At 36.2% G+C, this 20,000-nt stretch overlaps 1 protein-coding gene across 3 annotated transcripts in view; it reads left to right on the top strand.

Annotated features, from left to right (window-relative positions):
- The first annotated feature begins 206 nt into the window (after positions 1–206).
- The window catches only part of LOC124646088 (serine/threonine-protein kinase 26), an 81,648-nt gene continuing 61,854 nt past the window's right edge, over positions 207–20,000 (top strand). For all 3 annotated transcript variants that reach the window (XM_047186130.1, XM_047186131.1, XM_047186132.1), the window contains exon 1: positions 207–688. In XM_047186130.1, the coding sequence (XP_047042086.1) occupies positions 674–688 (15 nt within the window). In that variant the 5' untranslated portion in view covers positions 207–673. The remainder of the gene's footprint in view (positions 689–20,000) is intronic.

Genomic DNA, 20,000 nt, shown 5'->3' with positions numbered 1-20,000 from the left:
TTTGAGAACTATTCAAAATAGTTTCTAGTAAATAGGCAATAAGGCATATGAAGTTTATGAGACAAGACACAAAAATAGTTCATTATTTATGTAAGTACAAACAAATGCTTTTCATCAATAAATAATTTCCATTTTGTAAATTGCACCTAACTTCATTCGTATACTTCATGTTGGCCAACATGCAGTGACGGTACACAACGGTATCGATTCTGAAGTTTGGCACCACTGATTATGACATGAAAGCAAGATGGCGAGTTCATCTCCGTTTGATGGTTCTCTGTGATAATTCACACATTAGATGTCATTTTTCGAACTTATTTCGTAATGGTCTGGCAAATTAAACATTAGTGAAAAATTCTTTAAGTAGTGTTAAAGTGTTTAAGAACTGCAAAGTGTTCGTATTTTAGTTAGATGTGCATCTAACCCACCTGAGGAATGTTGGTTTTTTCAGTGATTTGTGATTCGGTCAGGTGTTTTCGTTTTAGTCAAAATTAAAATTTTGTTCTTGCGCAGTGAGTGAAGTTACATAGTTCAGATGTATTTGTGCTGTGGGGATGCTAGATGTCGGGACTGTTTCCAATGTTGGGAAACAAAAGCGTGAACTATTTGTTTTGATAGGCCGTAATAGAATAAATTGAGAAGGTCGGACGGAGAAAGAGCTCCGGCCGGAGTTATGGCCTTCAGTGAGGTGAGTGTCTTTTTAATTGTATTTATCTAACTGGCTACACAATTTCTTTGTTATTTGTAACAAAGCTAAAGAAAACAAGAAATCTGTTATTACCTACTTTGTGCAGAAAAAGTTTTGATTCAAATCAAAAAAGCAAAGTGTCTCTACTTGTAATAAAAATAGATAAATTAAATATTCAAATCAGCTATTCTGGTAGCTATAAAAATATTTGCCATTGATAATTCTGTGTAAGTCCCTTATCCATATCTGGGAATTAATTATAACTTTAGATTTAGATTAGAAAGGAAATGATAATAACTTGTAATAATCCTCTATGATGCATGCATAATGTAGGTAACTTGTTTTACCTGTGTTGGCTGTTACTTATCTCAAGTAATTGTTACTTAAAGATTGTGAGTCATATTGGACATTGCGTTAAAACAAACTAGTTGTATCACACCACATTTTGATGACATCACAAGTTTGTTGTAGAAAAACAAACTAACTAATAATTCATAGCCAGTTTTTACACATTGCAATGCATATGATCTTTGACCTCCATAAACCTGTAAGAATGGGCTGTACATTGCATTTATGTGTGTAAAATGACTTAATAATACCTACCATTGCACTCTAAATTCAAATCCTAATTCTAACATCAGAAAAACGCAGCTTTTGATTCAATTACTTCATCAAGTAATTCAGGGCATAAAGTTTGTAAAATAAACAAATGATTGAGCAGAGTAGGGGAGTTAATCTTAAAATAATTAAGTAGACAATTTACTAAAATAGTTTGTAAGCACAAACTCATTCTAACTTGCAGTACCATAAAGCAGGTGATTTAAGTACAAAACTCATTAATAAGAGTCTTTATTTATTTCTCACTTACTCAGCTAACATGTTTTCATCAGCTACTACTAGAAGTAAATGTGGGTATATATTTCTAAGAATGGTACCTAATTGCTTTCTTCCTAGAATGATTGCACTACAGAAGCTAAGTTGCATACCCATAAGGCTTACAAAGATAATAACATAGCATAATCTTTAGATATTGATATAAATTTTGCATTTGAGAAAAATATCTAACACCTTTACAGGTTCTCAATACTTTTATTATATATTTAATTTCTTTAAGTTATAAATGCCGAATGTTCTCAAAATTCTGCATTAAACACATGACTTAATTGTCATTGCAAACATTTTTTGTTGCCCTGGGAAGATTATACATACATATTAAATCTCACCATGCAGTTTATTCTTGGGAATAATTATGAAGATGTCAATCTGTTTTTCAATTACTAAGCATGCCTTCCATTTGCTTGCTTAATGAATTTATGGAGTGTTTGTTTAAGGGAACCATTTAAGGCAAGGGGGGCATTTAAGTAAGTATGATATAAAGGTATAAAGCTTTAAGGCGAGGAAGTGGTCAACAATAATTCCATAACCGGCACGCGCATCTAAGGCGCCAAAAGGGGTCGGAGCGTCTGAGCGGGGCGAGGATAACAATACGCGCGCTAGCTTATAACTAAAAGTCGTAAGCGACAAAATGGTTTTGTAATTTTAATATTTAGAAATGATAATTTAATAAAAATTCCTACTACCATTTTAAAGAGTATGTATATACTCAACTACTAAAAAAGTTAAGAGGCTTAAATCGGTCCCGTTTGCCCATAATATGTGAATCTCTTTTTAAAAAGAGGTATGTTTGATATATTTTTCTCTGTTATAAAAGTTACCTAATCATGTTTCTACAACTAACAAAATAAGGCTTATATCATGAACTTTCAGGTAACCAAGTTGTATTTTGATCCGTTTTGTATTTACTGAGAAAAATTGACATCCTTGGCGCCAAAAATTCCAATTCGTCCTCTTAAAAGTACTGTCCGGAAGGACTTGAATAATTATGATCACTGGGCCTAAGTGACATGAGGCAATATTTTATCTGGGTATGGGAAGTAGTTTCCAGAGAAACTGGAAAACGGCTAGTGTCAAATAAAAATATTATTTGTCGTATAAGTGCCAACATAATCATTCTAACAAACATAATTATTTCCTGATTAGTATAAATATTACAACCAGTTACAAATCATTTGTTGCAATATCAAATTAAAATATTTTTGTCTCGTTATTAGTTGCCGTTTTGAAATATACCTGTTGTGACTAATCACATTTTAATTGAATTATGCATTTACATGGACACTTCCTCAGTTAACCAGAGAATCTATCTATCAGCATACCTGTGTATCACTGATCTTTGCCTAGAACTGAAGCTTTATAAACTGTAATATATAACTTAAAATACTAGCTATTACCAAATAAAATATCAAGGCCACCAGGGTTGCACTGGTTCTGCTGTAAAGTTGATTGCACACAAATATTTATAAGACCCAGTTCTGACGCATTATGTTTTATGAGACCTCATTGCTTATTCGTTCCTGGTGCATTAGTCTGAATACTGCCATTGTGCTAAAAATTATACATTCACAACTTACACAATAGTTACATCTCTAATTTGAGAGCTCCAAAATGTCAGCGGCGGGCGAATCGGCCGCGGCGTTCTGACGCAACAACCGTTACCAATTCACACGACGGGTTTGTTATTCCTCGGGGGCTAGAAGTTAGTGAAGTCATTTGACTTTGGATGAAACATCCTCAGTTGGATTGGTTGTAGGCGTTTCATAATTGTGGCGTTTAGCGGCAGTTTCCCACGGTTCGATTGTTATTCTGTACTCGATGTGAGTCGCGTCGTGCGTAGCCGTCGAGGTGACTGATATCGCTGCGTGAGACTTCACTGTTACATTTTCGGAAACGGAGCCACAAGAACTAGGCCCCGTCTTCCTCATGCTATTGTTAAAATTGCCGTAGAATTTGGCGCAGGAAAAAAAGACTATGACGTAAACCCACGGTGCCTAAATTATTTTATCGATAACTTATCACAACACGATAATAATATTATACATACACGGTAAATTTTATCCGACATTATTTTAATATGAGTTGCAACAGGAAAGTGTTGCTTTAATTAGTTGGGCATGTGTGTGTGTATTTACGGAAGCTTCGGGGTGTTATGTATGTAGGTTTTCATACGTGTTTCTTCCTATGAACACGCCTATGTAAATACTTCCTTGGCTTACACGTGTAAGTAATGATGTCTTATAAACCTGAACAGATTATCAGAAAGGCACTAACATCGGATTCTAACGATACACTTGTAGCAGAAAAAGTGGCAGAAACGCATAATTGCCAAAATCAGACTGGAAATCCTGTTAGGGTAAAAATAGTCACAACTAAATTGTACCCCGAGCAATTCTGATTCTTGTTATCCTTCGAAGTAGAGAATTACAAAGATAAGCCAAAAATGGTTTTCTTTTATAATCGGATCAAGATCAATAGGCCTAGCAATATCACTTACATAATGTATTTCTGGACCGTTATTTATATAGTCTGTTTTTTAATCTCGTAGACTAAATTGACACTTGCAAAATGTCAAACTTCCAAATAATTTTGCTAGCTCTGTGGTGCAGTGTTGTACTTACGATACCGGTACGTTGAATCGTAACTTTTTACAATAAGTCATCCTGAAATAATGGGCTTATCCTTGATGATTACGCATGGCTCTGCGTGGTCAGATATCCCTGGCAGTTTGTAGCACGTCGTATTTTTTTAGTTCAATTTAGTCTACGAGATTAAAAAACAGACTATAGCTTTAAAACTAAAAAAAAAAAATAATTAAAATGTAGGAAGTCGCTTTCAGATTACATGTAACGATACCGACACTCATTAGTGTACGTAAATGTAAACTAATTGTTCCTACCTATTTTTCTATGAACTTTAACCGGAGGCAAGCTCCCTATTGTGTGCTACAAAGAAGCGATATGGTCACAGATATGGTCTAGTTAGGTGGTAGGTAGGTAAATATTGTGGTGTTTGCCCAGTGTGGCGCTTATCTATATGTGCCGCAGTTTCCTCCTCGGGCCCCTGATTGCACCCGAATATGAATAAAATCTTTCCCTCTATTATAATTTCCTCCGTTTTAGAATTAAATGCAAAGTTTGCATGATCAAGGAAAATTGGTTAGTCTAGCTGCGGCTAGGACGTGCTAGGTTGGTAGTTGCCAAACTTAAATACGTTTTGTGAATGTGGCCCGACCGCCTTGGATGTTTGTGTTGCGGCGTCACCGACTTTAATGAAATTCCAAGTATTTAACTTGTCGTATTTGGGAATTCGTTAGGAAGACATTGTCTTGTAAACTGGTAGTGTCAATTATGTGTAGTTATGTAGTCAATATTTGAAATATGTACTTGGGAATTCATTTGTTTAATTATTTTCAATCATTGCGTACCGGTTAAACCCACAAACTTTTGTGTTAGAAAGATATTTATTGAAATGTGGTGTAATTGACGTGATCCGCAACCTAGTAAAATTACCTATTACAATTATACTTCAATTCTCATCACATGATCTTCTATCATCCAAATTCTATTTTACAATTTCGAAATAACCGCGATATCCAGCGAAACTCATCATGACGTGACGTCAAAACGAATCGGTCACATTTTTGGGCAGTCGTGCGCGCAGGTCGTCAACCCGAACTCTATCAAAATTTCAAAAGACCTCCGTCCTGGGTAAATTCTCTTAACATCAACGAGTAAGTGTGTATTTGCATAGGAGCTCATGCCACCAAAAAAGGAGACAAAAAGTAAACGACAAAATTCCATTTGGCGTAACGTAGGTACATTGTTTAGTTTTGAACTTAAATTCCCCCGAAGGACGATGCCACCCAGCTATGCATAGTGAACTTGGATAATTTCCAAGGCGACGAACAATTTAGTGGCGGGCATTGTAAACACCTGCTTTGCTCAGACATTCCCTTCTTTGTTTATCTTTTCTGGATGTCACAGTCATTATTGTGGGAAACACACAACGATATAATAGCCACAGGCATTAATTAACAAGGGTTAAATGAGAGCAAAAATAAAATTATACTTAATTACTTAAATTAACATTCACATGAACGTTTCTCACGAAAACTTGAGCAGATTCTCAATAACTGAAATAAGAACACAGGTGTAAACAACATTAAGGTACTCATTTGGTCTTATTACATTGCAGAAACTGTCTTACTTACTTAATAGTTTATAAATCGGCTGATAATATATTAATGTAATTCACCTTTGACCTCATTCGTGCTCTACGTGAACTATGGGGCTCAATAGGTGAAAGGAGCGTGATCGTACCACGAAGCACTGTTTACGGCTATACGTCTCTTTATAGTACTAGTTATATGTCCTAGACACACCTTGCCAGTATTGTGTCACTAGATTGATTAGCAAGGAAGTGTTTTTAAAGAATTTGTTAGCAAAAAACATTAAAGCGTTATCTTATTTATTTATCGGAGTATAAAATCTTAAAATAATCTTTACTTTTCTGACGGAAACGTATCAATCTGATGCGTAAATATAATTTTCTCAATTCTGTGTAAACACGAGCGACCATTATAACGTAAATAATCTGAATAACAAAGAATATAATGCGGCTATGCGGAACTAACTGTGCTTTTGATCTGATACGTTCACTTCTGTCGTGTCGTTGTTATATTCATAGAGATATTGTGATGAAACTCGAAATGCTGACCTAAATAAATGTTAAAACATTGTATTTTTAAATGTTGCACTTTATTTTGATACCAGCGCGGAGCCAGTTGAAATAAAATAAACACGCGTGAAGGAATGTGGGGCGAAATTGGAAAGCAACGTGTTCTTACTCACGTTAGGCCATTTGTAATATTTAACGAAGCAATAATTTTATAATAATATTTTTATTTATTCATAACTTTAAAACATTTTCCGCGAGGATTTTATTATTCACGGAAATATAATAATAAATCATACATAACACAGTTCGCATTTTTACACAACTATAAACATTGCGGAGCTCGCTGATTGAGCAGTTATTTATATGACGTAATTTTTTTTTATTATGATTACAATCATTCAATTTTTAACGCACAAATGTTAAATCATCGTAATCATTTTCAATGTTCACGTCATGAGATATGACATAAAATATTACGTGATTTTCTCGCATTACGCACAAGACGTAAGGTGTCTCGCAAGACATGCATAACTTAAGAAAATTGACACTCAAGCTTTTATGAAATGTTAATTATTGTGTGCCCTAGCTGAGGAACGTGTCTAAGGAACGTCGCCGAGGCATAATATCGACTTGGACGTTAAATATTCATACGAGGCAGCCAACGCTGGCCCATCAATATTAATAACTTACCGAGCCGGTGATAGAAAAGCGCTTCACCAATAAATTGTTCGGGAAACTGTTACTTAATTTTATTTTACCACTGAACTATAGATACATTTTAATCTATATAACCATTTCCCCTTGAAGAGCTTGATGACTTTGGATACTTGTAATTATAGATGTCGGCTTCGGTACAGCTGAACACGTCTATACATAAGTAATTACATTTTTAATGGTACTGATATGATCAAAAGAAAGTCGACAGCTCCAATTAATTTCGACTATTTTTATAAAACCAAATATTACGTTATTGAATTTCATTTCTAATCACTCAGTTGGCTAGTGCGCCTCAGTAAGTGAGTAATTATTTTTTTTTATTATAAGAAGACCCGAAAAAGTTATATGTACTCAGTCTAGTAAGTAAATAACAAATAACATAAAGATATAAATAATCGCATAGCTATAAAATATATAATTTGTTTGCACCGTTTCAGTACGGAGTAAATTCAAGGTACCGCAAATTGGTAGTAGATTTAAATTAACAGGTTTGTGAAGGCGGTAGATAACATCGTATGTGACTAACCGCAGTTAATGAACTTACCTATCACATCCTAACTCATTTATCTTCTCATGATTGCAGTTTTACATACCTTGTTTTACGTATTAGCCTTAGGGACAGGTTTTCTTCGATTAGTGTTTACTTCAGGTCATTAACTTGGATACCGTAAGGTTTTGCTATGAAATAATGTATTCGCACAGCATGCTTGCTTGCCTTACATACGGAATACGAAACGCCTGAGGGTAGCAATGTTGTCCACGTATGATGATATGTAGCAAAAAACCCGATGATTTTACGATAAAGGTTACGATTAGTCTATTGAGTTTCCGTCTAAAATATTAAAGTGGTTTTCAATAAGGTTAATTAAATCATCTAATGTAGTCTGAATCATGCCGTCTTTACTTTGAATGTAGCTTATTAATATTCGATGATTAAAAATAAATGTAAGTATTGTAAAATATATTCAAATTTTATTATAGTCAATATTCATTATCTGATAAAATGTAAAACAAATCTTGTAGTATATAAATTGGACATTGCTATTATTCGCATCATTACACTTAACAGGAATTTTGTATATTGAATGATGCCACACATTCTAACCACAGTGTACGGTATTCTCGCCTGTGGCTACATTAACAAAGTTACAAGTTGGGCACGATGACGGATCGCCGAGATCATTGATCGTCAATAATAATTGTGACTGCAAATGGCCGTTTCTAATCGAAATCGAATTCTAAACCAAAACAAATTAAATATCGAACCTGAATTCTCTTAAATTGATTTAAACAAATGTGTATTCTCCCTATAGTTCGGCCATTCAGAGAATGCGTTCCTGACACGTCGCGATTGAACTGACGACGTAACTTTGCAATGGCGTTGCAGTTACGATAAAAATATTTTTGCTGGTTGTTTACCGTTTTAACAATTGAGGAGCATTAAAACAACATTATTATATCAATAATCAATGAATGTTATTACGTCGTCAGTTCAATCGCGACGTGTCAGGAACGCATTCTCTGAATGGCCGAACTATAATCGCCCACAAAATATACAATTCGATGGCTTAATAGGATTGATTTAAATTGAAATGTAAGCAAAGTAGCACAATGATGTTCCGAGGTCGAGTCCGTTATAATAAGTCAGGTTTTGACTGACCTATACCTGTACAGGTTTACGTTGCATGTTATGTAGACGCTCAACGGTTTCATATGCCACATATTAAGCAATAACTTTTGGTATTTGAAATCAAGAATCTAATTAATGATTTGACTACCTAATTACATGTATAGTTGGACATAAGAGTCTCTTTGGAATACTAAAATGAGTTAATTTAAGAATTCTATTCCTTGTATATGCTACATGAAAATGCAGCTTAACAGTAACTCATTCACATACGATGTCGTACATTATTATTTTCTTTTAACAGGACAGTTAATTGCAAAATTACTTACAATGAAAACGTCCGGTTGTGTCTTAAGTAATAATTGATTTCCAGACATGGCAAGTGAGGTTTGCTGCATTAATTGGATTTGCGTGCACATCCGACCTTGGCCTTAGATATCATTAGTTTGGTGTCCCGCACGCAATGCTGCAGTAATTGTAGTAAGAAATAACAATTATGTATGTAAATATCATACATTTACTTGTCTCAAAGATGAGACTGTCATAGTATTAAAGTAGATAGATCAGGCTATCTGTTTACTGTAGCAGTTAATAAGAATAATAAGTAAGAAGTAATAAGTTTACTACTTAGTAATTTAGTATGGTCTAAAAAAATTGCTGGCACGTATTAGTTATGCCTTGAAAGCACTTTAATCGTACATTTCTGCATCATAGATTTAGACCCAATAAGAATTATCTCCTTTATGCAAGGCTGACAGTTATGCAAATTTGACTATTCCAGTGAAATCGAAATCATGGTAATTGCGCGTTTTAGAGCACGCACTGTTATGGGCATAGTTAGAAATTCCAAAATGGCCACTCAGTTTATCTTAGGAGGTTAGTTCACCGTTGTGTCTTATCAACGTTATCGCGGTCCAGATTATCATCAAACATATTCTAAAGTGAGACAATGACGTGTTACGTTAAAATCTCCGTTTGTTCAACGTAAAAATCTGATAAATTACTCTTTAATAAGAATTAGTTAAGATTAATTGACCCGAATTGTTTGTACTCTTTGTTAACGTTTAAAGATCGTTTTATTAATCTGACGGCTGTTTGCGTCAGATACTAACGAGGATTTTGCTTCGAAGATTGATTTTGTTTTTGTATAGTTCCCAGTATACAAATTGTCGCTGTCCATCAGAACAGTGGAATATTTCCCAGTAACCTGGCTATTTTCTAGATCAAGGTGTGTCCGGCTATTTTCAGCCTGAAGCCACGATGTGGTCGATTTGCTGCATTCCACATAGATTTTGTACAGATTTATATTGAAGATAGGTCGGACTGCTATTTATGCACATTTCATGTATATGCAGGTATGAACTATTTTTGATACTGATAATCATCTATCAACACCTTCATTTGCATACTAGTTGTTTTAAGGACGCGTATGTGATCACCGTTATGTTAACGCTAAAGCTGGAAACTAGCAAAATTGTCTTCATTTCGTACAAATGTTGAATAGAGAAACCATACATTTTCTAAGAACAGGATTCTTGTCAGACGTCCCACGAGACTTAGCTCACTTTTGACTATCCGTTCTTACCCTGCTTTTAGACAGATTTAAATTATGTTAAACATTTGAGTTACTTTAAGAAAGAAGAAAAATATATTCAGCTATCGGTCATACTTGTTATTTACTTATGTGCAAATTGTCAAGTGACATTGAATGAAACATGCTGTGGCAATGTATAGAGCCCTACTGTTTATACTTATGTTAATTCTCTCTCGCTAGCGCTAAGTATTTCGTCACAGAGTTCAGTGTAGGCGTGTATCTGACACTACAGTATATTACGCATTAACCATTCACAATATGACTGTAAATTCATGCTAATTACGTGTTCTTAGTGAGGCGTACACAGTGTCAGTACGACCTTGGAGAAATTCATTATATTATACTTGCTTGTATAATTGATAATAATTCATGAAGAGTCTGTGTAAATGAAACATTTTACACAACACACCTTAATAGGATTTGGTTTACAAATGAATGAACGGTCTGTTTACCATTTGACGCTGCCTGTTAAAATAAATATGCCGAAGTAAAAGTTTTGAAAGGTGTTACCATATTTAGTAATCGTTAACTCCGATTGAGCTCATTCTAATCGACGATTTAATGTTGCGTGACCATTCGCTCTAGTCGCTGTTCGTAGGCAGGCACTTTCCAAAATTACGTCCATTCAGCTGTATGTGGTACACAATATAGTGAACCTAGCGACAAACCGATGTAGCAATAGCAATAAGTATAAACAAGGCCTGAAGGCCATCAAATAAACTAACACGCCACTTTATGGACAGCTTACTTATAATGAGATTGTATTCTTTTACGTTCATTTTTAGTGAGTACACTGCTTTTGGCTGAAATAATAAACGCCAATGCTAACACTAATAGGCCATTTTCAAGTTTATTGAAACATAAAACGTTACATTTCGTCCCGTTTTAACACTGTCATAAAGTTCCAACAAATTTTTTATTCAGTGTTGTTTCATAGCTCACTATGTTCTAAAATAATGGATCTTTTATAGCTATTCGACTGCTGACGCTTTCTTCGTTCGAATTCGTTTACCTTTACACGGTGTTTTAAGTTACCTTATCAGCAATCGAAGTCGGCCTATTGACCTGGTGTAAATGAACTATGAGCTTCGGTCAAATGAATACAGAGAGCGCCACAGTAGACCAATAACTTACCGTCACATTAACAATAACTTACTCATGATAAGTTATTAGTTTCAGTCAAATAGCCCTTTATAGGAACAAGAATTCTTATTACGGTTTAATTATTCAATATTGATTGCTTCTCCATTAGTGAGCTTGTTTTAATCGCAATAGAGCCACGCTTAATTGGTGAGAGCTTAGACCGACTGACGTTTATTAAAGCTATCTATAATTGAAGCGATACTATATCGTAAAAGGAGGCCTCTTTTGCATAATCACAGTGGTTGCCGTTTCAGCGTAATTACGTCGTTTACATAAACATTATCAAGTGAGAGACTGTTGTAAAATGTTTTTACAAATAAGAGACTACGAACTTAGTAATTATCTGCTTTATTATAGAGCACTTGTTAATTGTGAATGTATTGTGGAGCGAATAATTAAGTAATCATGGAAAATAGTTGTTGGCACCTTTCTTAATGGAATATTTATTTTGAAGGTACGGGTATACGAGGGCATATAAATAAATAACCAAATAAAGGTTTGTAGGTATATAGAACTAGAACTACATTTAGCTTAGTTTTGTTAAATTAAAAAAATACCAATAGTATAAAGTTGTGAAGATATTTGCTTACATCATTTATCTCTTCTTGATTACTTAAGTAACTAACATTCCTATCTAAAATTATCTATTACATAGACGCTGTGATGTAAACAAAGTGACATTATTGCAACTACAAACTTTTCTAACGGCACCTACTTGGAAGTGGAATTACGACTCTGCTAGGCTAGACAACACAATAAACACTATATTACTATACTTGTATGTACTAAAATTCACACAATACACAGCACACAAACAAACGCATCGAACACGGCGTCGGGTTTCATTGCAAACGCATAATATTTTACTATGAAAACGTGATGTTTTCCCACCACCTCTCCAGAGGAAATGGCCCGTTCTACGTTGTACATGAACTACGCAACTTATCCGGTAGCTAATTCATCTAAATCCCACAGGGTCCGAAGTGAGCCGTGATTGATATTCAACATAGAACGCAATCAAATTATAGCAAGGGTTTTTTTCTAGTCAGAAAATATGATGCAAGTTTTACAAACGGCTTAGCATGCAGAAGTTAGTCTCTAAGGCGAGCATACCAACTAGCATGAACTTTCAGTTCTTAAACATGTTGTACGTATATAAGTTAGCTCTGCGAAAGTTTTCCGCGCTCTAAAATTGTTTTTAGCGTAATTTCTTTTAGTCTGTTGGAAACTATTCTAACATACAGCGTTGCCGGTGGCGCGGCACGTTGTTTTCTGCCGTCGATTTTCTTTTTCCTCCGAGCGCCATGTGGAAATAGCACTTTTCGGACGATTGCCGTCGTTGAATTCGCTCCACACACGGTTGTACATTGAATAATCGATTGCTCTTGAGCTAGACGGCGTTGAATACCAAGAACTTTATTGGAATGCATTTTTCAACTACATAAGATTTTTATAGACGTTACATATGCCTGAGTACATTTCGCTGCTTCAATTCAAAAGTACCACAAATAAAAAAAATACAAAAGTATTTTTATCGCAAAAATGCAATCGTAAGTCTGTAAATGAGCTCCTCTGTAAAAAAGTGTAATTTTTATATATGGTAGTTTTGAATTGAAGCAGCGATTTATCTGCTCGGATGACACATTGATCGGATTTTTATTTGTCGTCTGCGGGGATATTTTTAAGAGTTATTACGGTTTTCGAGATACGAGACACCAAATTCGGATTGATGTATTCAATGTGTCTTTTCATATAATTAGTAGAACTAGATTATTTGGGCAGTTTTGATATAACATGAATACCCGGTTATTGTGAATGGAATAAATATTAATCATATTTAGTTAGGGTCAGTCAATCAGGTTACAAATATATCTTGTTAATTAGAATTTTCACGGTCACTCAACTAAAGCGCCGTTAATGAACCAACAGCAAATTATAGCTAGTGCTCACTGGACTATAAAACACTAATAAACACTGCGACACTATTTTACCGTTAATGTACCTGCGGGGGACATAAAGCGGGACATCGCACATCGTTCACACGGCATTCAGCACTAATACAGAAAGCGTACACTATTTGTTTGGGACACAAAGGTCCCAATATAACTCCCCTCAACAGAATAAAAGCGTTAAACAAGTCGAAAATAATGAATCCTCAGTTATTACCGACTACACAAGCTCTCTATTTTCTGAGAACTGTGAGAGGTAGAGTAGCGTTTCAGTAAAATGGGATGAAAATATCAGATCTGTGCAAACATTGACGCAAGAAGAAAAATGAAAATTCTGTTCTCGTCTTTATTGAAGCAACGCTCGGTTGCTAACTGAAGTTCACTTCATTTATACTTTTCCACATTTGTCTTTTACGGTCCTTCATTACTAAGTCTTATGAATTTTAACACTTGAATGTAAAAGCTTGTCCGTCTCAATTAGCAGCAATTCGAATACCTGGAAAGGCTTTAATTTGAATTATTTAATCAATTAGACTGCTTTGTAGCGAAAGCCGACTGTATCTGTAATGATACAGAAGCTTCTACACTTTCTATTTTCATTTCAACTTCAAAGTCCTTACTTGAAAATATTTCTGTTTGTGTCCCATTTCTTTCATGTGCAGTTTTGAATAAAGTTAAAAATCCGGCTTGTATAACGACACTTAGTAGAGCCGATCTTGCAGTTGCAGTAATACATAGGTATAGTGCTGGTGCCGGTCGGATATTGCGCTCTTATGGCGTCGTCTGTTCGCTTAATGTGTTTCCGATGTGACGCAAATGGGATGTTTTGTACCCCCGCAACAGCGCTCACGTCACTACCGCTACTGTTGTGCAGGTGTGAACCATCCGCCAACTGGGACACTTTACTGTTGCTGCATAGCAACCATTGTATTCAGTCTAGCCTTAACGCCACATTTTGATTGTATCACTATAATCGACCCCAACATGATTGGGAAAAAGGCTCGGAGGATGAATCGACCCGTATTTTTGTAGCACTAAACTTCCTGTTCCAAAATACACATTCGAATTTCCTCAAAATCGACTTCAAGCTCAGGCATTGAACAGTAGTTTATCGTCGTGCAACCGAAATCGCTGCAATAAATTCTAAATCCAATGAATTTAGAAGATTTATGTACTGAATGTTTCCAAACTCTACTTCTGTTAAAACCACATAAACTAGACTAACGATTACACCTCTGTTTAGCTTATCACGATTTTAGTCAGTGATGTTTTCTAATTGAAAATATTGAGAAGGTGAACTGGTAACTGAATCAGAATTTTAATCTCACAGGTGATTCCGTCTTTGTTATGATCTCCCTAGAGTTGTTACTTTACAAGATCTCTTATCAAATATCTTCACAGTACATGGAGTGAGGAATGTATCACGATAACAGTTCTTATCGTTTACCTTGCTTCGTCTGAGAGATCAACTGATATACGGGAATTAAGATGATTCCATTCAAACAGCTCTTACTACTAACATTTGGGAGGCATATCACGTTCGTCTCCTACATTATTCGAATGGTTCGTGTTACTAGAGACTAAGCGCCATTTTAAAAGCTTCTTTTTTACATTGGCCCACGTTCGTGTCTAAGGCTGTGTTCAAACAAAACTGACTGTCAGCCACCGAAAGTGAGCGAACGTCACGCAGTTTATTGTATTTCCATACATATCACCTTTTTGTTCACGTCTAACTGACGACATATTTTACACACAGTCAGCCTGCTCACATTCGGCGGCTGACAATCAATTTGGTTTGAACACAGCCTAAGTTTTTGTTCTGAAAGTAATCATTGTTCCTAGATAGGTTGTCTCCATTCTTTATAATACATGTTGGTGTTGGTTCGTCGTTGATTTTAGTCACGCGTAGGCACCGCCGCGTGTCGGTTGGATTGCTTTTTCTGTTTTTTTTTTTTTCCAACTAATACGGTTTCTATTTTGTTGCCCGTTGAAAAGTATAGTAAGAAAGAAAAAGTGTCAGTGGTTGTGATTAACTTATTCATGAGAGCTAACCAGCTTAACGCTGCTAATGATGAATATCCATTAGTCCCCAGATGATAAACATTTATTAACGACTTGGCTTTATTTTGTGGTTTATTATCCCTTTGGGTTCATCTCGAGTGTAAGTCCGCTCTCACTGTTGTGGTAACTATTGGATTAATGATTGTCATTTCTTAAATACAAGGTGTTGATTTGCATTTGTGCCATAGTTCAGGAGGAGGACATTCAATACGTAAATAATCGATTGGAATTACAGTAGATGGGAAATAACTAATATGCACTGCTTTTTTTGTCATTGTAATGTCGTGGTATTTCCGAAGTAATCCAATTTTATGAATGAAATTTATGAGTGATCGCTGCGTATGCTTTGTGTTTGCGTTTGTGTGAGGGTGCAGCACGGTTTTAACGCCAGTAACATACGCACCAAGTTTAAATAAGGCTAGATGACATTTACGGAATTCCGAAAAAAAAATTAAAGAAAAAAAATTACGTACCAATTTTTTATTGATTTGGGTCGAGAATCATTAGCATAATTACCTCCTTGAATATGGCACGGATGCAAATCAACAGCTTGTATTTATATTTGACAACATGGAAACTATCTAGTCACTTGACCTTGTTGCATTCCTCTATGATACCCACGCCACGCCAGTTGGCATACCTGTTGACGACTTTGATGTACTTGGTCTGTAAGTCTGAATAATTAGGTACTTTGATAACTACTAAATGAACATCTAAAAGTATATAATTATGTGAGTTTCATTGCAAGTATGTACGCTAACAAAAAATACATTGTTATGAAAACCATGACAGGACCCACAAAAGGTTCTAACGGACCGTAAACCAAATAATGTAAATGTATGTGGGGCGCATTGCCTAATGTCGAACGCGTATGGCGATGCGTAGCACTGCCGTAAACGCATGGAATTTCTTCCAGTTCAGAAAGGACCGTATTCAATGCACGGCTGCGCGGGCGGTGACTCCTCGACTGTCCACCCGATGCCATGCTCGGCCGTCCTCACACTGAATACTAATGTTCCTCCTATTGTGAGTCCAAATTCAGACACTCGTTGTTGCGGCCCAACGAAAGTTTTGTAACGCCTTTGTCTTGCTGACTTTCGCGCTCGCTAACTGGAACGCTTGTTTGACGGATCGCCTTTGGCTATTTGAGTCATTTGCTGTTTGGCATATTTTGTCAGTTGATGATAAAGATAACGGTGTTGTGTATTAGCTGTTAAATTCTTAAGTTTTTACCTCTATCCAGGTTTTGTCGTCAAATATTTCTTGACAAACGTTAAAGAAGAGATCTCAACATTTCTTTAAATGTTGAAAAGGTGTTGAGTTTCATTCATGTTAAGTCTTCTTGCCGGTATGTGCAATGATAGTATCGCTGACTTCGACCGCATTTGCATAATTTGTAGATCGCCGGCGTCGAGCAAATGATATGGCAATAGCATTGGATAGCTGTGAATACTTATGCACTGCTGGGTACATGAAGTCTGCGCGCGAGTTTCGCTGCGTTGAGCCGCCGGAGCAGCCGCTGCTGCACGCTCCGCTGGCGCCGCTCACCGCCCGCGTGCTTGCCTCACCCCCGCGGTCCCTTGCGAAAAAATCATAATGCAATCGCCAGGACGGCCGGTGTGGAACGCTCGCCAACCAGTCGCAACACGCAACCAGTCTACATTCAAATGCGTTGAAACTCACACGCCATCCATCATGATGGATTTGTAGTGTCGGGAAACAGATTTCTCTAGCAGCCGGTGGTGTGGAAACTATCTGTGTAGCGGTGACCATAGTGACTCTAGAATCAAAGTTGCCACTGAATGTTGTTATTCAGTGATGTGAACTTTTACATTTTGGACTGTCCCTGTTTTCATTTTATTGACAGTCCCACTTCTTGTCCTTGCTGGTGCTGATTAAAATTCGATAAAGGTTTTCGCTACACTAACGGCATAATCTTCGACGTGCTCTAAAACTTTGACGATTTTAACGAGCGATGAGGGGTGACAGCGTTCATGGCAAACCCATATTCATTGTCATATTTACGTAATTGTGTTAGTGAGCAGTCATCAAGCTTTTGCACAGAAGTTGTGCAAAGCCTTTTTCAGATCATTAGAGACCTTTGTCGACAAACAATTGTCCATCAAACATAAATTAATTCTCTACGCGTCTCGGTTGCGTCCGGTGATGGTTGCTTTCGAGGCGTTCATGTTTTCAAGCTGTCTTTCCATCGCGAACAGTGGCCTGGATCACTCGCTACCGACTGGTAGCCGATAGAAAATGTGCGCGTTATCAAATGTTTATAAAAATACATATACAGTGAAACGATTGGCTAATTGTAATTATCGTCGTTTTGATTGATAAGACGACAGGTGAAACTCACGAAATGTTATTGGATGTCAGTGCTTTACCCATGTCGATGTGATGAGGTGATATTTGGTTTGTGCAGTGTTTGTGAGTGACTCAAGACGTGAATTGTAATATGTGGGGGGCGGCAGTGTCGAATCCACCGCATTATCATTATGTTCAAGGACCTCCGGGTCCTATGCCACAAGTTGGACCTAATGGTCCCATATTGTCAGGCCCTACAACTAGACATTTACGACCCCAGTCGTCATATTCCCTGCCACACGGAAGTAATGGGCCCGGCCGCTGGAGTTGGTCTAGCAGTAATGTCTCGTCATTTGACCGACGACAGATGAAGGTGCCTCCACAGCCAGCGCGCCCTGCCCCCGTTCGGCCTTCACAAAGTCGATACACTGGGAATAATGTAAGTTAAATCCCACCAAAAACATTAAATGTAAAAAAAAGCCAATCCTCTACGCAATTCCTCCACCGTAAAAAGTTTTGAGATCGCATAGAAGCCAAGTCCTGTTCTACTTTATTTGTAATAATAAATCAATATTTTGTGACTATATCAATAGTTTTGTTCACATTACAATAATATTGACTTGGCCATGAGCACAATAAACTACAAATATAATACAGCATATCCTGGAGAGGTGAAAGTCAAACATGAAGTTTAATATCACAGAATTAAATACTTTTAGTTTATTCAATTGTTACTAAATGACCGACAGTCAGTATCATCCAACATCAATGAACTGCACATGTACTACGGCGCATGTTTAGTCGATGGTGATCTCAAATTCCTATCAGTCCATAATCAGTCCAATCGTAAAATCATGTCCATATAGAATTTATCAATTCAATGGTACATATTTACACATTATTACAAGGAGCGACTTTTAACTTGTGCTCATGGCCAAGACAGTATTATTGTAATGTGAACAAAACTATTGATATAGTCACAAAATATTGATTTATTATTACAAATAAAGTAGAACAGGACTTGGCTTCTATGCGATCTCAAAACTTTTTACGGTGGAGGAATTGCGTAGAGGATTGGCTTTTTTTTACATTTAATGTTTTTGGTGGGATCTAATTTATTTTTTGTAGGTCTCTTTCTTCTCTAAGTATATAACAAATTAAATTAACTTACATGCAACTAACTAAATATATAACAAACTAAATATGTACACCTAAAGTAGCACGTAAACAATATTTTTTTTAACCTAAAAAATTTCGAAATTGACGAATTTTTTAATCGAATATCTTTTAGAATAAAAGAGATTTATTTCAGAGGTAGATGACGCTATCACATGAAATTATTTGTTTTTTTTTTTTTTTTAATGGCGTCTCGCAGTTCAGCCTAGGAGGCTGTTGACTGCTTAACCGGTCAAATCCCTGTGGATGCCTAGAGTTTAAGGCCTCCAGCCAGGGGCAAATTATTTGATTTTTTTTAAGTACTACTTATACTAAGCTATGTAACGAAACCATAGCGCGATTTAGACCAGGACAACGCCATCTATCGAGCGAGCATGCAGTGTTTATCGCACTGCATTAATATGAAAGATTTTATCATTATGCATTTCATTTAAACCTAGCTTTTTTATTCATATGTTGTATATTTAATACATAATAACAATATACCACTACGTAACAATAAAACAAATAGTAACGTTTTGTACATAAATAAATAACAAAGTTATCAATGCAGTCAAAATTCATACACAATGTTCTTGAAAAACCGCAAATATAAATTTGTTTCCTATTTTTTTATTAAGTTTTAAGGTTTTTATAATTTTCCCTTTATATGTAGCTAATAACCTATCTTGGTGCCAAATTTGAAGGTTCTAAGTTTGCTAGAAGTACCTTAGACTTTTGATGATCGGTCAGTGAGTGAGTCAGTGACAAAATGGTGTAACTTTGATCGCTCATAACTCGTAAACTATTTATTCAAATGTCTTGTAATTTTGAGACTGAGCTTGTTCTAATACTTACTCTTGGTCATCGAAAACCTAAACTCCTAGCTTTGTTCACATGGAAGATACAGGGGGCTGAAATAGCCGCGAAACGCTTCGAGAAAAGATGGTACGGCCGTGCCCGCTTTGCTCGAGTCTTGGCTGGGGCACTGCCGTGCCCTCAGATATTAAAAAAACAACAAACCGCGTAGTAATTCAATGCGCTTAGTGGGTACTTTCATGTCCTGGTATTATGTGCGTGAGTGGATCGGTTGTTTTATATAGCTCTAATTTATTTCCTCGTCTATCGCAATGCGTGTCGGATGTCGGCTGCGCACGCGTCATTTGACACGAACTGCCATTT

Source organism: Helicoverpa zea, chromosome 3 (assembly GCF_022581195.2).
Source record: "Helicoverpa zea isolate HzStark_Cry1AcR chromosome 3, ilHelZeax1.1, whole genome shotgun sequence".
Lineage (NCBI taxonomy): Eukaryota > Metazoa > Arthropoda > Insecta > Lepidoptera > Noctuidae > Helicoverpa > Helicoverpa zea.
Note: the sequence above shows the minus strand (reverse complement) of the source record. Positions and strands in the feature narration are given on the sequence as shown.